Raw genomic sequence first — 24,421 nt, 5'->3', positions numbered from 1 at the left:
GTCTCTGTAGTCTTTACTGTTTTCATACAACTTTTATCTCAGCCTTAAATAAGTGGTTGAACACCAATTATTTAACAAATAAGTAATTTAATAAAGTATTAGGTACTAAGTAGGTGAGTTCACCCAGGTGTGCCAGAGAAGTGGAAACAGGAGTGCAGGACCCCTTCAGGACATATTACATTAAACTGTATAATAGGGTCCTGAGCTACAAATGAATTACTATAGCAAAAATTGAATTCTATACTACAAGGTATGCTACTCATTTTAGAACACACGTGTGAATTTACAACCTCGCCACCCTTGTGACTTTTTGTTACAATGCACACTGAATGAAGCACAATATGTTGAACATGGAAATTAGGCTATTCTTCATTATAGATGTTATGCAGATTTACAGATAGGCTTCACCAGTAGATGTTTTTCGCTCATGTGTAGTTATATCTAGCATGAGGAACATCACAGTTGCAGATTCATAATGTCAGCTATAACAGACTGTGCTGAGTTTTAAAGTCAGTTTGAAAAGTGCTCTTAAGAAACAGCTCATCTAGTCTGAATATTTATCAGCAATATCATTTTAATCTTTTGTGATAAAAATGCTAGGGCAAAGAGCAAAGTGTTACACACAATCATTAATAAAGAGAATAACAAACATGTCTGGCTAATGGATCATTTGTGCCATCTAGTGGTAGTTATAGAAAGTACAGTCTAAACACTCAATACAGAACACCAACCAGGATTGCACACACTTATATGGATTACATTTGGAGGGAATATGTATTATTGATTTAGTAATAGCAATATGAGTTAATGGCAGAAATAGTAGTGAATGACTAACAGTATTGAATGGCAGAAACAGTAGTGAATAGCAGTAACAGTTGTGGTAAAACTATTAACTTCCTAGCGTTTCCTTTTGAGATGTTGTGTAATAATTTCTAAACATTTTGTAAAGCTACTCTAGAAAAATCCACCCACCGTGATCAGTATAACAGCAGGCAGGAATTGAACTCTGTCTGATCTGAACAGATATAAATGACTGTCTATTTTGAAGAGATATAGTTACACCTACAAACTTAAATGTATTTTATTGGGATTTAATGTGATAAACACAAAGTAACAAGTAATTGTGAAGTGAAAAGAAAATGATACATGGTTTTAAAATGTTTTAAGAAATAAAAATCTGGAAAGTGTGGCATGCATTTGTATTCAGCCCCTCTGACTGTATAACTTGACTCATTCATTCATCCCCTGACTCATTCTTCTTTGCAAGATAGCTGAAGCTCAGTCAGACTGGATGGAGCGCGTCTGTGATGAGACATGGCCAGCCTCACAACAACTCAACAGCCTTGTCCATGTTGCTTTTTTGCCCAACACTGACCTTAATTAACTAAAGCCCGACGGCTAGCAGAGGTGGCGGACGTCTGCGACCTCACCAACAGCTGGAAATGGCAGAAGGCCAGTACAAGCACCAAGTCGATTAAAGCAGGCCTGTCACACCATACAAGACACACATTTTTCACTCTCTTTCACACATTTTTTTGGCCAGGTCAGGTTTGGTTTTCTTAGTCAGTTTTCTTGCTCTCTTACCATAAAAAGTGCTTAAAGAAATGTTGAAGAAACATGAAGAACCAATAAGAAGTGTGTTTAACCTGTTAACCTGATTCAGACACCTAGGAGAAGACCATAGTCTGGAAACCAGTAATGTTGTTTAAACAAATGAACAGCCTATTAGCGAATATTATATGAAGCACGTGGACTGCTGATCAAAATATCAAATCAAATTTTATTTTTATAGCAGTTTTTACAACAGATGTCAGCTTTACAAATGTCCAAGTCCAAGCCTCCAGTGAGCAAGCCAAGGGCAAAGAAATACTCGCTGTAACGTTTTGGACAACTGATGGTCTTGATGAAACGTATTAGAAAGCATGAACGTATTAGAAAGCATCTGCAGAAAACGGGGCTACGTTTATTTTACCAAACATGGCCCAAATCTTCTCTTCACTTTTTCTTCTATGATCTGACAGCGTGAGCAGCAAAACCCACACCGAACCTGACATTTTCAGCTCCGATCCGGGAGACCTTGTGTAGTATTCAAATCCGATGTGATACGCAGCAGTGTAACTCAACCCGAAGCATGCGTGCATACACGGAGATATGGTCTGAACGCCCAGATCGGAACTAACGGTGCTCGGAGACGTGGCTGTCATGCGTGCACGAAAACCCTTCATCAACGCTTCGGCACCTTTCGCCTCATTGCGTTCACAATATTCTGCAGCAAGCCTGCGCTGCACACGAACATGCACATTAATATTTAGGGCAGTGCATGCTCATGTCGACTCCATTTTGATCCTGTCCCCGCTGGATGAGCGTGCCACGTGAACTATGCTTCTTTCGCGCATGCGGAACAGTCTAGGGGAGCGTGATGCGTTGTGACCAGTCTTTAAAAAAACCCAAACCAGATTCGATTACGTGCCGTGTAAACGCAACACGAACGCCTTTGTGGTGCAGTTTTGCTAGTTCAGTACGAGACGCCCGAACGTGCCTGCCAGCTGCGCCTCGCAGAAGCTCTGCAGCACGAGCCTGTACGTAACGTCGTTAAACCGACCTCACAGCTCGTGCTTTTTCCGTGTTGCGTAGAGTTTTTCGAGGCTTAACGACAACGACATGCTGGTTCGTTTCCTCCCTTCGGGTCCACAAACAATGTAAATAAAACTGAAATCCTAGAAGGTGCGTTGTGCACGCGGGTTGTTAGGAGTTGTCGGTGGGGGGAGTAGGACTCCGCGAGGCTAAAGGCGCCTCCTCCGCTCCACCTGAGCTCGAGCTGGGAGATCACATGATCCGGCCAAGTGCGTACGCGCAGCGGCTGCTGGCGGACATGGCGGACGAGGACGGAGAGGCAGACTTCATCTGGGGCGCTCGCGGCGTTGCCCACGAGGACGCGTTCTTCGCCATGGAGAGCTTGCAGGCGACGCTGCAGCAGCTCGAGGCCGGGCTCCGGCAGCGAGACCTCTCGGAAGCGTCGTCCACCGAGTACTGCGACAGCTTCTGCCAGGCAAGCGCCTTCCGAGTCGGTTTTGCGGAGCGGGACGCGGGCTTGGGCGGCTAGGCTGGCGTGCACGAACCCGGCCGTGCAGCCGCAGCCGCGCGTGCAGGCCGCGCGGAGCGCCTTGCGAACGCGCGCCGTTTGCACGCGGCGCTGCGATGCACGTTTAGCGCCCGGCGAGAAAGCCAGACGCGCGCGTTTAGCCGTGCGCATTCCTGTTGTGAACACTTGGCCTGGAGAGTCCGCTTAGCTCTGTGCAGTTCGGGGTCCCCATATGCAGCTGCGTGCTGTTGTCGGAAGCCGTGCACATTAGTGAGAATACACTTGCAACTAAATTTCCTGATATTTAAGAGATGTGCATGTTTAATGGTCTCTACACGCTTCTTTAATTGCTATCTATAGGTTTGGTGTTATTTTAATGAAAGAACCCAGTTGAGTTGTGTGGGGCGGGGCGCCTGTTTTGATTCTGCACCCCGTGAAATGTTGAGTTTAGGACGGACGGCGGAGCCATGTTCTACGGCCCTGTAGCCCGGCGCATTTTTGGTTCTGCAAGTGTAACTTTTCATAGTTCACGATTCCCCGGACAGTCGGTGTAGTGCCCCACCTGCGCAGTGTGTGATCTCGGTCACGTAGCAAACCAAGTTGTTAGAAAGCTCGGCTTATTTGTCTTTATGAAGTTACTCTGAAGTCCGTCTTCTCAGGAGAGAACTATTTATGCATGCGTGGATGATATATAAACAATTACACACAAAGAAAATAGCTTGCGCAGTTGAGCACCTCTGTCCATAACATCTTATGCACTATATATCAAATCTATATCATAATGGCATACTTTATTTTAGGAGTGCATCTTTTATGAATCTACTGTATTGAAACGAATTTCTCACAGTGCACACATTGCATATGGATCTAATGAACTGAGGTTCATTTTTTTGCTCCAGTGCCTCTGTTTAGGACTTTTTAAGGAAAACCCCAGTGGCATTTGCCTAAAGGAAAAAAAAAAGATGTTTGCATGTAAAGGAAGTTGCTATTTTGTGTGTGTTTTGAATATTGCAGTAGTGCATTGTTGCATGTAGATAAGCTTTTTGATTACGTGATACTAAAATGAAAAAATAAATAAAACAACTCAATTACAACGATTTTCTTTTTTTTTTCTTTCTTTAAAAAAAAAAAAAAATCAACACAATGGAACCTGGCTTACTGGACATGCCCAGTAGTTCTCACCAGCAGCCACGGTGTTGCTGTGGTAACCGCACCAGGGGTTGGTTCTGATGGATGCCACGTTCTCCTGACGGCCTTCTCTCTCTTTGGGGCCACAGTAAGGCAGTCCCCGTGTGGCTACGGTCTGACACGCCCCACCTGCTGTATTTGTTGTTATTGTTTATTTTTTGGAGCACCTCTTTTAAAGCTAGCATGCATTTTCAAGCAGTCTTGACTCAAACCGTTTCTCTTGCTTTCGAATAGTTAACCATGTTTTCGGGTTGAACTTTAGCAGATGGTTCTGTCCAGGAGTGCAGAGGTTCTGTAAAGAACTGGTAACTTAACAGAACATGGTGACGACACGTTACTTTATGTGGTGTCATATCACATGTTTGCTAAAACTGAAATCCATATTTTGAACCAGTATTACTGGGTATATACACACACCGTCTCAGACACTGTTTGTTGAGTCTGGTAATCAGGGATTTCAGTGCCTCCCTGGGGTGAAAAACTCGTAAGAATAGCCCACAGGCTTACAGACACGTAATGGCTGCCTGCCCTTTAAAGCAGTCTCTTTGCTCTATTGTTAACTTCTAGGTTAAGCGTTTGTCAAAGGGGATTCCCTTTGTGTGTGTGTGTGTGTGTGTGGGGCGGCATGGGTGCACGGGGGAAATAGCACTGTGCTAAAGGTACATCCGCTCTGATCTCCAAGGTTCAATTAGTGTACTGCTGCACAGATGGAGCGAGGTGGATGCAGTTCGTCAGGGCTTCCTCACAAGTGCTCTCCCGAGTGCTGGGTTCCCGGGGCTCACCAGACAAGCGGCTTGTTAATCTGCGTCAGGGATGGCCAGCCCTGCTCCGGGACATCGGCCCTTATTGTGTTTGGAGGCTCCACCTTCCGGCGCTGAGTTGTCCTAACCCTGCTCCTGGAGACGTGGAGAATGGTTCCTGCTCTGCTCCAGCACGGCACGGTTTCGCGTTTCCCAGGTCCAGAAGTCTTTAAGGACTCGAGTGGCAGAAGAGTAACCGGGCCGGAGTTAAGGTCTAACTATGCTGAGACTGGCGGTGCAGGATTTGAATGAAAACCGCTTTCTGATGTTCAAATGATCCTTATCAGATATATTTCTTGCACGCAGATCTATGAGGTTGATATTTCACAAACCCAGCTGCTCATTGTGTGATGGACGTAGCACTACAATTGATGATGGCGGTTCAGGAGTATATCGATGAAAATGCATTGTTCCAGCTATTAATCCTTAGGTAAAATTGCATCTCATAGTGAACGTCTAGGTTTAGCTACATGTAAACCTTCTTTCTATAGATGGGACGTGATCAAAACAAGCCTGGTCAGAACACGCATGGTGCTGTGCTGACCCTTTCTAGTAGGCACGAGGAGAGGGCCATGCTCATTACGTCTGCCCGTGGTCTTCGGAGCGGAACTGAGCCACTGGGTGAAAAACTGACAGATTCTCGGCTCTCTCTTTCAGGCTCTGATGCATTACGCCGGGAGCAGGAACTCGGTGGAGCACGGCCTGAGTCTTCTGGAGGTCTACTGCCTCTCTATCAACTGCTTTGCGACGGCGAGGCCGCACCTGACGGCCGAGTCCCAGAGCGTCGCCCTTGTGCTGAAGAGACTGGCTCTGTGAGTCCTGCCTGCACTGGAGGCCGGGATGGTGGGGGGGTGTGTGTGTGTGTGTGTGTGTGTGTGTGTGTGTGTGTGTGTGTGCGCGCCATGGGGTAACTCGAAAGGGACCGTGACTGTTGGGTCTTGCTTGAAATACGACACGGCACATCTCTCTTCAGATTTCATTTGCTTTCTTTAGCTTTTGCTTCGTGCTTTGAGACTTGTATAGTCATTGCAGCTTGTCAGAGTGGTTTTAATGACTACTAAGACTTCAGTTCAGTTATGATTTCCCTAAATGCAGTTCTGTTCACAATTATTCATACAATTATCTAGTGGATTTTAAAACCTGAATTCACCTTTTCAAATGACATTTTTTTTTTTTGACTGAATTGAACTTCAGTCGATGGAGCTGACTTAAGCCATGAGGAGCAGACGTGATGGACTGTGATGTCTGATTAGACAAAATGTGGGTTTTTACCGTCACCTGAATTCTCGGTTGCGTTCTTTTTCTTGTCCTGGACCGACTGTGTTGGAGTGGTGTGCTGCTCCGCCGGGTTGCTGAAGTTGTGCGTCTTTTTTCCTGCTTTCCTTAGGAGTTGCTTTGAGCTGCTCCTGTCTGTGCCTCAGAATGACATCCCCTTCGAAGCCTGGCTGCAGTTCCATGGTTCTGTTCAGGTGAGATGTTCTGGGTTCTGCTCGTTTAAAAGAATTAAAAGAACAGCACTGGCATAAAAAGGGTCTGGTGGTGAACCAAGAAAACGGCGAGTCTGGATAGACACGTTTTTCCCCCCCCTTTTCGGTTTATGGTATGTGCCTAGTCATCATATTTCCACTAGACTGTCCTGGGGGAGACTGGATCAGAATTGCTTTACCAGGCCCCGTAGCCGCTTTTGGACCGTTTCATGCATTACAGGGTCTCCCAGTGACACTTATGGTGTTTAAATGGCCTTGTTTTGATTTGTCCATAGTCTTTTTGACAGTTGGCAGAATGAGATGTTCTCATGTAGAGATTAAGACTTGACCTCTGATCTCTTCTCCTGCCTCTACACCACTTGGCTGTAAGTTTTGGTATTAAAGGTATGCGTTCAGAACAGCAGTTACAGGAGTTACTGCCCGTATGCAGACAACGTACGTTTCTGAGTGGAAACGTTTCAGGAGGGCCGTTTATTCCGGTTGAGTAGACTTCAGATAGGTGTGTATGTGTATGTCTCTGCAGGCAGCTCATGAAGCCATGTTGCAGTATGGGAGCACCGACCTGCAGGCACTGCTGCAGATCACGGGAGAGGGAGGGGCTTGGAGCAGCCCCGCCCTAATTGCACTCCTCACCGGACAGCCCACAGATGCAGATGAGGGTCAGTCATTTTAGAATCCAGCCCAAGATTTTCAAAATTTGCCATTGATTGGACACTGAAAAAATTGGTGTGTGAATTTTTTATTTTTTATTTTTACTGAAGGTGCATTAATGCGTTGACATTTAGGCACTAGGGGTAGCTGTATTGTTAATAAGTATGTCCTCAATTGTTGAAGGTGAATCTTGACAAGGGAAACAGATCAATTTTAGATCCTATTCCTAATATCTTTTTGACAATTTGATCCATGAGACCATAAATTGTTGCTGCCTTTTCCAACAGTGAATGCCTACCTTGCTCTGGAGGGCGAGGACTTCTTAGAGATGAGAATTAAGCACCTGGAGAAGGTGGGCGAGGTGGAGAAGGCCTTGATTCTGACTAAAGCCTGCGGGAACTGCACTCGCCTGTCCGGCCAAGGCAGCTTCCGCCAGACGTTTGTCACGCAGCTTTGCCAGCTGCTGCCCAGCGAGGAGGCCATCACCGAGGTAATGCATCTCACGAGACGGTGTGGTCAGAGAGTCCCAGCTGTGTTGGAGATGTGATCTGGCAGGCTCACAGGTGTTGGAGATGTGATCTGGCAGGCTCACAGGTGTTGGAGATGTGCTCTGGGAGGTTTGGCTAAGAATTTGCTCTAATTCTCTGGTTACCGTTGAGGAAATTGGTTAATTGAGTCAGAAATATTTTGAATGATGCAAAACAGGAATATCTTAAGCCTGGATATAATTTCATAGAGTAACAAAGCGAAATGCACTTCCTTATGTTTTTCTTACAGCTCACTACATAACGATTAATAGTCTAAGAATCACTGTAAGGCTCACAGTATGTGACGTCTGGCGTCTGTGAACTGTTGTGTTGAAGTAAATGTGTGCATGCTTGACACCTGCAGATCCCTGACAAACGGTGCCTGATTCACAGTTTCCACTCTGGTGAAAAATGCGTGCGTACGCGCACACTATAAATGAGGTTGATGGTGGCAAATGCTTATGGCTGTGCATACAACTGAACTATTCATAAGTTTGAGATTTATAGAGCCATATAAAACTACTCAAAAACGAATCTTTTCTGCTAAGCCTGATTTATGCACATACGCATGTTAAGAATTGGCCTTAAAAAGTGAAACCTGGGGTGGCCGGAATGCCTCCAAAAAAATCCCCCCTAAAAAACAAAAACTTTAATCTTTTACAAATAATATTGACCAAACACAAGTTTTACAGTTATAAAGTTTACATTTCCAGCTGTTAATTTCATCATCATGTAAGTTGTACTCCAGTATTGGACTGTAATAAGAATTATTGTATGCACAGAACTTTCTGATCACTGCTCCCTTTCACAGAGCGACTCATGTAACAGCTGGCAGAGCAGGAAAATCACGAGGCCGAACGAGTCTTGCGGCACCGGTGTCATCATGCAAAAACTTGTCTGAGACAGCAAAATCTGGGCTAAAATCGTGTAGTTTGCACCCAGTTTTCTTGTTCCTGTATATATTTAAACTCTTGAATATTTGGTCCTGTGGGGATTGTCAACATCGTGCTGAATTTATTATTTATTGAGCTAGAAGTCATGAACCTTGGTATATGAAACTAATATGTGCTGTTTAAATGTGTGTGTATATTTCTTGTTTAGATCTCCAAGCTGGATGCCAAGGATGTTCTGGACATCATTTGTAATATGGAGACAGAAGGTGACGAGAATACGGCCTTCATCCTCTGCACCACGTACCTGACCCAGCAGCTGCAGCAGGAACGTTTCTACTGCTCCTGGTGCGTTTCTCCCACATTGACACACTTTAAGATGACCAGACGGAGCCTTTAGACCTGTGCAGTCTTGCAGTAAGGAAGGTCCTTAGACGTCGCGTGTGTATGAGTCGCGTGTAAGCTCGAGATTGCCGTGTACTGTAGAAGTCTTGGGTGAGAAGGATGATGTAGAAGGTATGTTCTGTTTTTCTGGTGTTCCAGGGAGTTGACACTGATCTGGAGTAAGTTGCAGAGGAGGATTGATGGGTCCCTGGAGTCTTTTATAGAACGCTGCCTCCAGTTTGGGGCGATAGCGAAGACCGTCTACCACTTACTGTTCCTCATCCGAGTAATCCAAACTGAGGTGCGATTCTTTATCCGTGTATTGCTTTGCTGTTCGTTCAGAAGCTTGAATCACACCAAGCAGCCCAAATGATGATGTGTCTCCTCTGCTTTTCCAGACGATGCACTTTGGGCTGGCGGTGTCTGTCGAACTTTGTGTGAAAGCCTTTCAGCTGCCAAGGCAAGAAGACACGGAAACCAAAACCACCGTCTGCAAAACTGTGGCCTGCCTCCTCCCGGATGACCTGGAGGTATTGCGGGCCTGCCAGCTCACCGAGTTCCTCTTGAGTCCCTCGCGAGAGGTGTTCGACTGCCTCGAGGAGCTCTACAGGCGTCCAGACCAGAAGTACGACGAGGAGAATGCGATCATCCCCAATTCGTTACGCTGCGAGCTGCTGCTCGCGCTCAAAGGCCACTGGCCATTTGACCCCGAGTTCTGGGACTGGAAAACCTTAAAGCACTACTGCATCAAACTGTTAGGACTGGAACCCGAGGAAGAGGAAGGACTGGCGGTCGAAGATGCGAACGGTGCTCCGGCGACATCGAATCCAGTAGAGGGAGCTGTTGATGCGCAGGTGAAACGTCATGCCGATGAAAGCCTTACCGAACCAAAGGAGAAGAACCGGAGAAAGGAAACCGTGAGGACGTCGCAGCGTCGGAAAACCTCAACAAGAGCTCTGTGGACGTCGGAGAGGGCCCAACGGTGGCAGCAGTACAAGTTTCTCTGTCACATATGCCACAGGGAAGTAATTGAGCCACGGTTCCTCCATCATGCCAGGAAACACGCAGTGAGCGACGTGTGGACCTGTCCCGTATGCCTTGAAAAATTTGAAAGCAGACAGGAGTTTGTGCCGCATTCCAAAAAGCACCTTCGAATGCCCACCAGAGTTGGCCATTTAAAGAAGAAGAATGTAAAGAAGAAGGTGGAAGAGCAAGAGTTTAAACCGGACCGAGACGAGGAAGATCTCCATGACTTGGAACCCGGACAGATACCCCTGGATCCGTCCCTCGTCATGTACTACCAGTCTACCCACGATCCCGTCGTCTTGCAACACATTTTGGAGCAAGCTGCCACCGTGCCTAAACATCAAACAGACGATGATTACATCACGTTTGATTACATCTACACTCACTATAAGCTGCAGGACCGTGAGGTTTACCATTGCCCCGCTACTGGCTGTTCGAAGAATTTCAGACTTTTTAAGTATTTAGGCGTTCACCTCAAGAACGACCATAGCAACGCTGACCCGAACATCAAGCATTACATGGAGATGAAAGACAGACGGGAGAAGTGCACTTTCTGCCGCCGAACGTTTATGACCGCGCACCACCACCGGAAGCACCGCCGTGTGCATTACGGGGAGCAGCCCTACGTGTGCGTGGTCACGGGGTGCGGGGCTTGCTTCGCCACCACCAACGAACTCCTGGAGCACAAACATGGGCATGGCTTTCGGCTGTCCTACCACTGTGAGCTCACAGGCTGCAGCGTGTCCTTCTGTGACCTCGGTCAGCTGTACCACCACGAGGCTCAGCACTTCCGCGACGCAGCCTACACCTGCACCAGCCCGGGCTGCAGGAAGTTTTATTACTCCCGGAAAGAATTCCTGATGCACTTGGCGGCCCACGGCATCTCCTTCACGGAGAAGGACTTTGAGGCACAGAGAAAAGCGAAGAGGAAACTGTTGTTGCCTGTTGTGGCAACGGATTCTGGCTCAGAAGGGGCCCATCGGTCAAGCGAAGGACCCTCGAGCACACCGGAAAAACTCTCGCTATCGCAAGAGTCAGAACGCACAAAGTCCCTGGCGCACGTTGCTGTTTGTTTTGATGGTAAAAAGTTCACGTGTGGCTTGGAGAAGTGTGGTAGGACCTTCAACAAAGCCAGGGAGATCCAGAAGCACTTGAAAATGGTTCATTCTGACCGGTTCAAAGACGAGAACGGGACGTGCAAAAAAAACGAAAAATGAAAAGCGCTCAAAGACCAGATTTACGAAAGGGCATAAAAACAGTGAAGACACAAGTCCCACCAAGGGTGCCAGTCAGGAAACAGACGTTCCGCCTGCTGCAGACGCGGTGCCATGTGACGCGACAATTTCCTTAAACATCAGCACTCATGCCTGTAATCCTGAAATCGGCGGTTCGCTCTCGGACATTGTGCTAGGCTTCAGTCAGTTGAGCCTCACCTCCGGCACGTCCAGAAACGTCCGGCGTGCTTCCCGTAGACAAGCGGCGGTGTCTAAAGGGCCGCGGGCGACCCCTCCTGCTACGTCGCCGGCAAAACCGACCCCCGGCAAAATCGAGCCGAGGTCACATCCGACACCTGTGAGCGCGAGGAGAGCGCCGCGGAAGACGGAACCGCCGTCCGCTCGCGTTTTGGTGACGGCTGCTCCTGGGAATAAGGGTCAGTCCGAAAACAGCGTGGTGGTCCAGCAGACAGCCAGGCCATACGTTTGTGACGTGGAAAGCTGCTTTTACGAGAGCGTTACCAGCCGTGCGCTGGTTCAGCACTACTTCAGAAAGCACGGGTATTCCAAGGAGGACGTGGAGCAGATGGAAATCTTTAATTCTCTCAAGTTCAAGCCTTTTAAGTGTCACCTCTGCTCAAAGGTTTACAGAGAGCGGAAAGAGCTGAAGATCCACTGTCTTCACAAACACACGGACGATGTGGCTGTGGAGGCTTTTCGTGCGAAAAATAAGGCGGAAGCGCCGAGCTCCGCCACGCCGGCCACGTCCCAGCAGAACGAGGGAGAAGGTTCCACATCTTCGAGCATGGGCGAGGTTCCTGCTGAGAGAATCGAGCCTGCGTGGAAGAGCAGATCTTCGAACGGCGACCGCCCGGCGTGCAAGGGCAAGATGGCGAAAAGCAACGGCAAAGTTTTGATGAAGGACCGGAGACTGCGGATCGAACACCTTTTGTGCCAGGAGGGCGTGGAAGACGGAACCGTGCAAGAGAGGAGAGCAAGTCGGCGTCTGGTCAGAAGAGGGAATTCCTGCGTGGATGTGGCCTCCGTAGAAGACAGGCCATACCCTTGCGTACACAAAGGCTGCGGAGCAGGGTTTATGAAGCAGTGCAACCTTCTCCGCCACTTGCAGAACGTACACCACTATAACAGCTCCCAGTTCTGCTGGGAGGAGGACAGTAACCTTCACCCTTGTAAACACCACGGCTGCAACAAGAGGTTCTATCACCTCTCCAGTCTGTACAGACACTACCGCAAAGACCATCAGATATCCGAGGAACCCATTCCGAGGTTCAGGTGTACCTCTGGTAACTGCAGCGCGTCCTATCACCTGAAGAGTAGCCTTTTACGTCACACCAGAGAAATCCATCAAAGTGAGGTACCTTTGGAGCCCACAGACCCACCTTCACAGTGCAAGTTCAATGGTGGCTACGAGAAGCACGTTTTCTACACCCACGGCGATCAGACCGATGCCCACGTGGTACGTCTGCAGAGCGCCTGCAAAAGAGTCAGTGGCAACGCTGGGTGCCAGAAGAAGCTCATCGTCACGGCATCTTCTGGGACTGTGAAGGCCTCTGAAAGGTCGGTCCCCCTACAGCCTTTAAGAAGCTGCTGTGAGAAAGAAAGTGATGTCAGTCAAGCGGAGAACTTCGAGTCCACTGTAGAAGCTCCGGAGGAGGAACCGGATGTGAAATGTGTAAAACCAGAGTCCAAAAAAAGAGCTGGCAGGTTGGTGTACCGAACCCATGAGGAGGCCCTGCAGATGTGCCAGGATCGTTGCCTGCGTTTGGCGTATCCATGCATGATCCAGAACTGTGACTCCGTGGTGTCATGCCTGAGTAGTTTGCATCGGCATTACGTAAAGTGTCACAAAATGGCGCGCGGCAAAGTGGTGCAGAATGAGGACAAGCTGTGCTACATAGCCGAGCAGCTGGAGGAGCTGATACAGAAGAAATCGGCAGTGTCTGCAGTACCAGATCTTGCTAGGATTCCTAATGGGGTCCTCAAAATGGAGTATCAAGCCGAGCCCGAGAACCCTGGGGGCCCAGCCCTTCCCATGAGCCTCCATTCTATTAAAACAGAACCAACAGGACAGGAGACGCCGGAGTTCTCAGGAGAGCCGTCCTCTGATGTCGCTGTACTTTTAGATGCAGGTGACTTGCTTTATGGTGAAAATAATGGGCATACAGAGAACATTTTGGATAGAGCAAGCCCAGTTCTGGAAGACCAAACTGGGAGCCCGGTTCTGGAAGACCAAACTAAAAGTGAGTCTCCAGCTCCCCCTCTTGTGCCTCCTCCACCTCTTGACCTTTCACCTCCATCTACTCTTAGAATAACTGTCAGCGATGCTGCCCTGGGACTTTCTGACAAGCCAACTAATATTGCCGCCGCCATCTGCCTTTCGGCGAGCCCTTCCCCAAACCGACAGCCGCTGAGATGGAAAAACTCCGAGCTCTCCGAACCGCTTCCAGCTGCACCTCATCCACCTGCCCAGAAAGATCTGGTCAGTCCAAGTCTTGCCCCCCGGGCGTTTGACATAGCAGGTTACAAACCTTTAGGCTTTGAGTCCTCCTTCTTGAAGTTCATTCAGGAGAAGGAAGAGAATCATAAAGGCGACAAGCTCCGCTCCACGGGTGTCCTAAACCCCTGCTGCAAGCCCGATTCTCCCCGCCGACGAGACTGTTGCAGACGCAACTGCTCGGTCAAAGAGAACAACCAGAGAGGACCCGCCCGCAGTCGCAGGTCACGTTCGTCGCCTCTTAAGCCTCTGCTTTCGGCGGGGGAGTGCAGCTCCATCCAGAACCTGCGCTTCATCCTGGAAAGGGCGCTGAGGGGCTGTGGCGACCAGGCTATAAAACAGCTCCAGTTCCTGAAGCCCGTGGTGGTCCTGGAACGGCCCAAGACCTCAGCCTCGCTGCTCGACCTCCTGCCTCCTGAAGCAAAAGCATGAACTGTTGGTCAGGACTGTAAATGACACATGACATTTCTCCCTCCCCCACATACCCCCACTTTTTTGGGTTTGTTTTTGAAAACGTCCACGGTATTTTTTTAAACATTATTATTGTTTGGTTATTATTTGCCAAACTGCCAGGGTTAATTACCTTGGTTGCCATACAAGTAAGAAAATGTTTATATCTGTAAATAAGAACAAATAAAGTCATGAGATGACTTCATTTAAGAATTTGCGTGGTAACAGTTTATTTCTGTGTTCATGCCTTATGGGAAAGCTGCAATTGCCTTAAATTTGCTTGCCACACAATATGAACAACAACTTTTTTGTTGCTCAGACGGCAGTGCTGAAGGGCAGTGTGGTCTCTGGTCATTCACGGAAAAACCTTTACAGTGATGTTTGGCGTGCGACGGTGAGTTCGGAGGCCTTGCCAATTAAAAGTGTAAATGGTTTGTCTTCGCTGGCTGTCACAGACACTACATGCTCACGTCTGCTTGGGTCCCTGCAGCGTATGAAAAATGTGACGACACTTTGACACGACAGTAAAAACAATCTTGTGATGTAGTTAACTCTGTCTCGATTTAGAATTAAGGTTATTTGATTACTGATTTCTGAAACTTATTGAAAGTTTTTTTTTTTTTTGCTTTCATCAAAGCAAGGCTAACTTTACAACCCTTAACGTTCCTCAGGGTCTGTATATATGGATGTATATAAGAATAAATATAGGAATATAAAAATGAAGTCACAAAGAGGTAAATGTCAGATGTACTTTACCCCAAATATTGGACGTTAATAGTGTTGGACATTAATAGTCATAACTAGTTCAACATCCATGACTATTTAAAAGTACCATTTCATAGTTCAAATACCTGGAGCTGTATAAAGAAGACGAATCGTAAGATATGCAGGCTTTTTTTCCAAGCGCCATCCCCTGTACGCCTCGCCAGAACTAGTGCTGCACAGGTGTGAAGAGATCAAACTTATGTCGATGCTAGTTTTTGGCTCTCAGCACCAACAGTCTCTCATTTATGTATTTTTTTTCCAGTGGTTAAACGGCGATCAGTCCTGATCCATGATGCTCAATATGGCCCTTTGATCCCAGACCGGTCCTGGGTTTCGGAATTCATGTGATCGGCTCATCCGATTGGTGGCTGGCAGGAACCAGCTGTTGAGGAACTCTCGTCAACATTGTTCAAATATTTAAAACTTACTTTTATGAAGCTGTGAAACCAGGGTTTCTAAAGCAATCTTAAAATGCATTTTAAAACTGGCACAGGGCTGGATGCTGTTGTCGGTTTCCTCAGCCTGTTTGTTCCGGATACCAGACGGGAGCAGACACCTCGGCCACAATCGCATCGATGTTTGACATTTACACGCACAGTGGTACACGGACCATGCCACTGTTACTAAACTACTGTTACAAAACTTTGCAATCAATGCACTCAGTGACTCCTTTTTTTGTTGCGGGTATGTGTATGAAATTGCTACAATATGGCAGTACTAAGCAACTCCATGGGTTTCACTACAAACACAAAAATCTCACAAACTTTAGATGTTCCCACCATGTTGTATAGTACAAATATTTACGCCAGAGGCATGCAGTCTGTAACCTGAAGAGCAGGGCTTAGGAACCTGCTTTAGGAAAATGTTACACTCTCAAACTTCTCTACAGCTAATATATTCTTTATGAACATCTAGTGCGTAGTTGTTTTCTCTGAGTGCTGAAACCTGTTAGAACTCTTGTGAAGAGTCAGGAGGTTTGTGTGCTTGAGGTATCTCACAGTATCTGTGTTCCAGCACCAGCATGCCGGTGTAACGTCAGTCAAACTGGAGGTGCCTGAAGTCAAGAGAGGAGAGGAGACACGCAGGAGAAATAATGGAATGTGTGGATAAGGTCTTTAGGGCCCCAAACCCAACGAATGTTATGACCTCTGACCTTGGCGTTTTCTGTCACAGAGACGCATCGTATCGTGGCACAGAGTGAGGGTTAGAGACATTCAGAAACAGGCCTAAACTTTAACCCTAACCCAATCACAGCATATGTATCATTCTTAGGTCAAACTTAACCCTAACCTTTTTTCCTCTAAAAAACTGTTCATAACAAATAGGCACACAAGAATATCAACCCGTGTCAGGTGTTGCTATCCCACAACCACTAGGGGGTGCTCTTGCACTGCTGTGTTATTTTAAATGTACTGATAATAACAGTGAAATTGGAGCAGTACCGTGGTGATTATCACTATGGACACAAGATGGACAGAACCACAAAAGCAGCAGGGGGATTTAATTCTGAGAAGAGAAAATTGTGCTGGGCGGGGGGAGAGAGTTTTTTAGAAGTAATGTTACATAAAACTTTAAATCCAAACAAACGTACCAAACACCTTGCTGTTGCCAGTACAAACACAAGACACTTTTTTACATTTGTCAGAACTGTAAGTTAAGTTTCTGGACGGTAGATTCATGTAAAAACATAAAGGCATGTCGCGTGGTCCTCTGGTGAAAGGCAGAGATGATGCACTATACATTCGTCAGGAATAGAGCAAAATCTTTCACCTGCTGCTAAGTCTGGAGTGTAATGTATACAGTAATTACGTATTCTGTGAGCCATGAATTAAAATGAACTTCGTAAATAGTTGTTAAATGTTGTCTACTAAAATCAAATCAAATCAAAATGTATTTATACAGCGCTTTTTACAACAGATGTTGTCACAAAGCAGCTTTATAAATATCCCCGAGTCCAAGCCCCCAGTGAGCAAGCCAAGGGCGACAGTGGCGAGAAAAATCTCCCGAGAGCATGAGGAAGAAACCTGGAGAGGAACCAACATTCAGATGGGGGGCACATCCTCCTCTGGCTGACAACAGTCACCACAATAATAACAATTTAAAGAGAATAATAAATGTAAAAAAATGAAAAAAATAAGCACTCAATGTCTAGCCCAACTTTCTAGAGGTCCTAGTCTTGTCCCAGGGTGTGCATGTGTCCGAGACCCAACCCTCAAGAGGCCGTCCATTAAAAGTGCCCCAGTCTTTTCATGTCCTACAACAGGATTTAGGTTTGTTTCATTAACACGCCCTAGAAGCAAACATCCTTCTGCATACACTTATAATGTTACTTATTAATGTCTGCCCTGCTGAGTCATGGTTAATCTGGAAGAGAATATTCCCTTTATTTGGGCTATTCATTGTTCTTTGTGTATTAGGCTTGAGAAACAACTGGTGTGGGTTGGGGTGGCTGTTAGTCACTTCCTATAAGGTGTGAAAACTGTTTCACACATGACTCCAGAGGCTGTTTGCTGTTCTTCTGGTTAAAAATGACAAACAGACTTAATTACAAACAGTGCTGATTCATGCCCAGGTTTCTCATCTTATTCTTTCAATATCTCTTATTTTTTCTCATTAACATAATTTTTAAAAATCACTGTTAAAACACTGATAGTGCTGTGTGTTTATTATACAGCACGCTCCAGTACAGTAAAGTCTTTTCGAGGGGTTTACCTTGAAACGTTTCCGTCAGCAGATACCCCCAATGTGATTCTGACATTCCTGAGCTCCTGAGTGGGTGTGATGATTGTGACATTCCTGAGCTCCTCAGTGGGTGTGATGATTGTGACATTCCTGAGCTCCTGAGTGTGATGATTGTGACGTTCCCAAGCTCCTGAGTGTGATGATTCTGTCAGGACGAGCCTTTACCACTGCGGCTGTGCCTTACTCTCCAATCGTCTCTTTTACATACAGCATGCTCATCATAACGGGAGTTGGAATTTGTTGAATTTAATTATGTAACTGTGAAATGTTTAACTTGAGTAGTTTTCCATCGGTATCGCTGTCACTAACCTAGAAATATGTTTCATTGTCTGATTATCACTGGAGCAGTACATGTTAAGGGGTTGGAGGATGTCTCTGCTGGGCTCATCAGACAGACAGACACTCAGGGTTGATGGAGATCAGACACTCGGGTGGATGGAGATCAGATAGACAGTCAGGGTGGATTGAGATCAGACACTCGGGTGGATGGAGATCAGACAGACACTCAGGGTTGGTGGAGATCAGACACTCGGGTGGATGGAGATCAGATAGACAGTCAGGGTGGATTGAGATCAGACACTCGGGTGGATGGAGATCAGACAGACACTCAGGGTTGATGGAGATCAGACACTCGGGTGGATGGAGATCAGACAGACACTCAGGGTTGATGGAGATCAGACACTCGGGTGGATGGAGATCAGATAGACAGTCAGGGTGGATTGAGATCAGACACTCGGGTGGATGGAGATCAGACAGACACTCAGGGTTGATGGAGATCAGACACTCGGGTGGATGGAGATCAGATAGACAGTCAGGGTGGATTGAGATCAGACACTCGGGTGGATGGAGATCAGACAGACACTCAGGGTTGACTTCCTCTGTCACGTTACTGCTCAGATCTGTGTAGACTGAGATCATGGGATCATGCATACTTGAACATGTAGTGAGCGTGGATGACATGTCAGTTAATACTCTGCGTTTTCAGGTTCCACAGACAAATCTTACAATTTCCAGAAATGCAGTATAAATGTAATCTATACTTAATGTAATGTAATGCAATTTATAAATTAATGACACCAAGCATTCAAATTTAGTAACATCTTTATTAATCAGCTATGCACGATTATAATTGTTATTATTAGTGCCTTTCTCAAATTCAAGGATGCTCTACAGACAGAAATCAAATCAATCAAATGATACAATGAGGTTATGATATCTCCATTAGGTGAGGAATATTTTCTTTTCTTCAAACAGGAAATTCAACTAGGCCATTAAAACAATTAACTTTACAAGTTTAATTAAGATAATTCTTAATTCTGTTAAATCAGTACTGGGTGTAATTAACGCCACCAGATAAACCCACCCCATAGCAGAGACCGCCAAACACAGGGAAGGCACCGATGTGGTAATGGCTGGCCAGGTCTTTCTCCAAATCCAGGATGCTTTTAGATTGTAGCTGTATTTGACCGTTCCATGATGCAATGTATCCTCCACTTGCCACTAGTCGGTAATTGTTGTCCAGGCAACAGTATGCAGTCCAGAAGTAACTGGGGACATTAACTGCAATTAGACAAAAGGATATTATTGTTTCATCAGGACTCTCCAAAGGGAAAAATGTCATGCCATTTAAGTAGTATATATGACCATATACTGTATATAAAAATACATCTAAGTACACTTAAGTAGTATATATGACCATATACTGTATATAAAAATACATCTAAGTACACTTAAGTAGTATATATGACCATATACTGTATATAAAAATACATCTAAGTACATTTAAATAGTATATATGACCATATACTGTATATATAAATACATCTAAGTACACTTAAATAGTATATATGACCATATACTGTATATAAAAATACATCTAAGTACATTTAAGTAGTATATACGACCATATACTGTATATAAAAATACATCTGACAAGTGATATTTTTTGGAATTATTTTTGGACAATAACAAGCTTGTTTTTTCAAACAGATTTTTAGCATGTCTTTAAAAGCATATTATGGTGTAATTTAAGGAATATTACCTTTGTTTTTAATGAAATCAGCATTACTTGGCACCACTCCTGTTATGATGTATACTTGATTTGTACACTTGGTGATCTGTTGAGCTAGTTTACGTTCAACATTATGGAACCATGCCTTGTTGAATTTATCATCTTGTGGGGCTGCATTGGTCAAGGTGAAGGTAGCGTCCATCTGGACATTGTTATTGTTTTGATAGGCGGGATATAAATGGCCTCTTTCCTTTCCAGACCCTTGATAATCACTGTACTGGGCCTGGTTATGTTCTGTGAGCTGTGCATTTCAGGAGAAAACATGGCAAAGTTTTTAGTTACCGAAGAGTACAAACCCTTCCAGCACCTTGAACTTCCAATCTAAGATAGAACATGGTAATAAAAGCAGGCTAAGCAACTATATATTCACAATATGTGAACTAAGAGTATCTATTATGATTAAGATGGCACTGAAAGTTAGCTAGATCTTTATTAGAGAATGCAGCGTAGAAATGTGCTTACGTCTGGTTCGGTCCACCACTGATTGGCTCTAACAAGATGCACATGAGGGACATACAGATAGGCAGAGTATGTAGGGATCTTGTTTCTAGTATCATACAGAGTGGCAAATCTGTCTTGTCCCATATATCGCTGACAGATCAGATGATGGGGATTTCGGAGTACCGGTGGAGTAACATGGCCTTGGGCCGTTTTCAGGAAGAATTGAGGACAGCCATTATTATTCAGAAAATCAGCCACCAGTCTACTGGAGGCCAGCGAGGTAAGTGCCAGGAGAAGGACTGTGTGCGGGAGACGCGCCATCTTCCAGTGCGGGCTTTAAAACACGTCCCTGAAACTGCAAATAGACATAAAAATGAAGGGTTTATTGACGTGTGATGAGGAACCGAGACATGGGGGAACCTGAAAGCAACATTTTAATCTATGCGCAAAGAACTTTAATCTATGCGCAAAGAACTTTAATCTATGCTCAAAGAACTTTAATCTATGCGCAAAGAACTTTAATCTATGCTCAAAGGACTCTAGTCTATGCTCAAAGGACTCTAGTCTATGCTCAAAGAACTTTAATCTATGCTCAAAGTACTCTAGACTATGCTCAAATTACTCTAGTCTATGCTCAAAGTACTCTAAAAATACTCATGCTTTTTACACTCTAAACTCACCACTACTTTAGCAGTTCCTGACTGAAGCTTTAACCAGTACATGGAGTGTTTGTTCAGGCTACATGAAAAAACTTTGTCTACTAGGAATGGACTTATATTATTATTTATATTATATATTATTATTTGTTGAATCATTATTAAATCATTGTACTGTTTGTATGAATTGAACATTTCTCTTATTAATATATGTATAAAGTAATATATGTGGTTGGTATGTTAACAATGTATGCTTATGTTTTTATGGATATTTTAGATATATGGTTTTCTATTCTTCATCTTACTCATAATAATGTAATATCCCTTTATGACATGTGACGATTTAATTTAGGACAACGTTAGGACAGACTCAATGAAACAGTATTGGAGTATATAAATGATTCATAAAAAAGGATGAATAAGTTAAAATAACTTTTACTCAAAGGAATGGTCTTTAAAATTGCATATACAACATCTAAAAAGTTAGTTATTAAAATGACGTGTAAAGTCATGTTAAGACAGTTGTTTAGTCGTGAAACGGTGGCTAGAGTTTACACAGAGTGGTGTAAAAAACACCCAGTTAGCAGCAGTTTTGTAAGCGGAAATTCACGAGGGGTCAGAGCGCAGGAGGTGTATTAACTTACCTATATAGTTATAGGTTATATTATGATGTTGATAATAACAAAGATAATAAAGAGAACGGCTTAGTCTACATTTCATACAGTTGCCTTTTCTGCGGATGCTGTTCCAAGTTATTATTTTATTTTATTTTTTAAAATAAGTTATTATAGCTATTATTTATATTATTTTAACGTTTCTAATAGATAATGACATAACGATCACTGACAACCGCAGATATTAAAAAAAAAAAAAAATTCAATTGTATTTATCTTGAGTTTGTATTTTTATAATAAATGACTGGTCCCCACCTCCATTACCGTGAAATTTCAGATCCTCCTCATCTCCAGACTACTCAGCAAATAACGTCCCTATCCACTATTAGTACGATCTTCATAGCCAGTAAGTGTATAGAAATACGGATTAAAGGAACGAACAACGTGTTTGTAGCTGGAGGCATTTAAAGGTTTGTGGAATAACACTGAATAACGTTTTAAAATAACGCACTGAATGTTAGGGTACTATGATGATGGAATCAAGTAGACTTCCAAGATAAAATAAAGCATTTGGCAAGCCACAATATAATATCCTCTTTGCATTTTTAAAAACATTTAGCATTTTAGGAAATAGTCTGAATATGCAGTAATTAGCAAGAATGATAATTTTATTAATTATGAATTTTAATGATTACTTACGCAGAAGTGTCTAGTCCTGAGGGGGCTGGCGGAAGAAAACAAGATTAAGACGACGTCATTTACATATTTCTGATCGCTCATTTCCTTTGTCATCTATATATTCTCCTGAATCCCTGAATAAAGCCTGTATGCTTCAGAGTATCTCTGACTCTCGGTCGTACTCCAGGACCCTGAAGGAAGATCAGCCAGACCCAGGCGATCTCATCATCAAATTAAAATAAGATATAATTTGGATTGATCAACTCAAGCCTAGGTCTTGTCACAATTTGTAGCTGGTTTAAAATAATGTGTCCATCCGAGTGTCCACCAGAGGGCAGTAGCAATTCATACAAAAAAACCTCATGAGTTATAACGTCATTACAGATCCTGTGAGCTTCACTGCACTTTAATTAAATGGTAGCTAAGAGAGGAGTCATGAGTTCTAGACTGCTTTGTGATAACTCATTTCTGATACTTTTACCTGGAAAACCTGTGTAGAGAGTCCAAGTTCTAAAGTATTATCTATGTGCTAAAGGTGCAGGATTAATCAGAACCTTGTTTATGTTGTATCAGGTGGCTTTATCAGTTAAGGTACGGTAGTCGTTCATTACAGTTAAGGGTTCCAGACATGGTATGGTAGTTGTTCATTACAGTTAAGGGTTCCAGATATGGTATGGTAGTCTTTCATTACAGTTAAGGGTTCTAGACATGATATGGTTGTCTTTCATTACAGTTAAGGGTTCCAGATATGGTATGGTAGTCTTTCATTACAGTTAAGGGTTCCAGATATGGTATGGTAGTCGTTCATTACAGTTAAGGGTTCCAGATATGGTATGGTAGTCTTTCATTACAGTTAAGGGTTCTAGACATGGTATGGTTGTCTTTCATTACAGTTAAGGGTTCCAGATATGGTATGGTAGTCGTTCATTACAGTTAAGGGTTCTAGACATGGTATGGTTGTCTTTCATTACAGTTAAGGGTTCCAGATATGGTATGGTAGTTGTTCATTACAGTTAAGGGTTCCAGATATGGTATGGTAGTCTTTCATTACAGTTAAGGGTTCTAGACATGGTATGGTTGTCTTTCATTACAGTTAAGGGTTCCAGATATGGTATGGTAGTCTTTCATTACAGTTAAGGGTTCTAGACATGGTATGGTTGTCTTTCATTACAGTTAAGGGTTCCAGATATGGTATGGTAGTTGTTCATTACAGTTAAGGGTTTCCAGACATGTATGGTTGTCTTTCATTACAGTTAAAATCTCAGCTTGCCTCCCTTTCTAAGACTGCCATGAAAGTTATAAAGAAAAAGGAATTAAATCTCTCCAAGGGAGATGAGTCTATTTATGGATGGTTTATTTTCAGAAATTCACAGATATTAGTATCAGACGCATCTTGGGTCTTTATCCTCAGTGTCAGATATTAGTATTAGACACATCCTGGGTCCTTATCCCCAGTATCAGATATTAGTATCAGACACATCCTGGGTCTTTATCCCCAGTATCAGATATTAGTATCAGACACATCCTGGGTCTTTATCCCCAGTATCAGATATTAGTATCAGACACATCCTGGGTCTTTATCCCCAGTATCAGATATTAGTATCAGACACATCCTGGGTCTTTATCCCCAGTATCAGATATTAGTATCAGACACATCCTGGGTCTTTATCCCCAGTATCAGATATTAGTATCAGACACATCCTGGGTCTTTATCCCCAGTATCAGATATTAGTATCAGACGCATCCTGGGTCTTTATCCCCAGTATCAGATATTAGTATCAGATGCATCCTGGGTCCTTATCCCCAGTATCAGATATTAGTATCAGACACATCCTGGGTCTTTATCCCCAGTATCAGATATTAGTATCAGACACATCCTGGGTCTTTATCCCCAGTATCAGATATTAGTATCAGATGCATCCTGGGTCCTTATCCCCAGTATCAGATATTAGTATCAGACACATCCTGGGTCTTTATCCCCAGTATCAGATATTAGTATTAGACGCATCCTGTGTCCTTATCCCCAGTATGATATATTAGACCCATCCTGATACTAATACCATCAAGTGTCAGATATATATATATATATATATATATATATATATATATATATATATATATATATATATATATATATATATATATATATACATGTCTGTAGCGGTAATCAACATCTGGAGAAGGCTTTGTTGTGCTCTCAATCAGTTCATCTACAGCTCATCTACCAGACCTCACAAACT

The 24,421-nt window shown here is 44.2% G+C and overlaps 2 protein-coding genes across 2 annotated transcripts; one reads left to right on the top strand and one right to left on the bottom strand.

Annotated features, from left to right (window-relative positions):
- Window positions 1–590: 590 nt before the first annotated feature.
- rlf (RLF zinc finger) lies at window positions 591–14,427 on the top strand. The gene is given in 9 exon segments (XM_026996379.2): window positions 591–3,049; window positions 5,728–5,882; window positions 6,458–6,539; window positions 7,081–7,216; window positions 7,496–7,698; window positions 8,837–8,973; window positions 9,169–9,310; window positions 9,408–11,237; window positions 11,239–14,427. Coding segments are annotated over 9 exon segments (5,862 nt in total). The 5' UTR covers window positions 591–2,830; the 3' UTR covers window positions 14,197–14,427.
- A 4,377-nt stretch (window positions 14,428–18,804) lies between these two features.
- On the bottom strand, window positions 18,805–22,480 carry LOC113568197 (endonuclease domain-containing 1 protein-like). Its single transcript, XM_026996382.2, has 4 exons — window positions 22,203–22,480; window positions 20,255–20,588; window positions 19,763–20,033; window positions 18,805–19,281 (listed from the first exon to the last, which is right to left on the bottom strand). Exons 2-4 carry the CDS (start codon window positions 20,552–20,554, stop codon window positions 19,046–19,048), a joined length of 807 nt encoding a protein of 268 aa, XP_026852183.2. The 5' UTR covers window positions 20,555–20,588; window positions 22,203–22,480; the 3' UTR covers window positions 18,805–19,045.
- Between the last annotated feature and the right edge of the window lie 1,941 nt (window positions 22,481–24,421).

The sequence above is a fragment of the Electrophorus electricus genome, chromosome 13 (assembly GCF_013358815.1).
Source record: "Electrophorus electricus isolate fEleEle1 chromosome 13, fEleEle1.pri, whole genome shotgun sequence".
NCBI lineage: Eukaryota > Metazoa > Chordata > Actinopteri > Gymnotiformes > Gymnotidae > Electrophorus > Electrophorus electricus.
The sequence above is the reverse complement of the archived record's forward strand: the minus strand, read 5'-3'. Positions and strand labels throughout refer to the sequence as shown.

Excerpts from the sequence above, each read along its gene's own strand:
- LOC113568197 (XM_026996382.2), bottom strand. The coding sequence starts at position 20,554 with ATGGCGCGTCTCCCGCACACAGTCCTTCTCCTGGCACTTACCTCGCTG. Across the intron at positions 20,034-20,254 it reads AGTGGTGGACCGAACCAGAC|CTCACAGAACATAACCAGGC; the intron begins GTAAGCACATTT and ends TGAAATGCACAG. Across the intron at positions 19,282-19,762 it reads TGATTTCATTAAAAACAAAG|TTAATGTCCCCAGTTACTTC; the intron begins GTAATATTCCTT and ends GTCTAATTGCAG.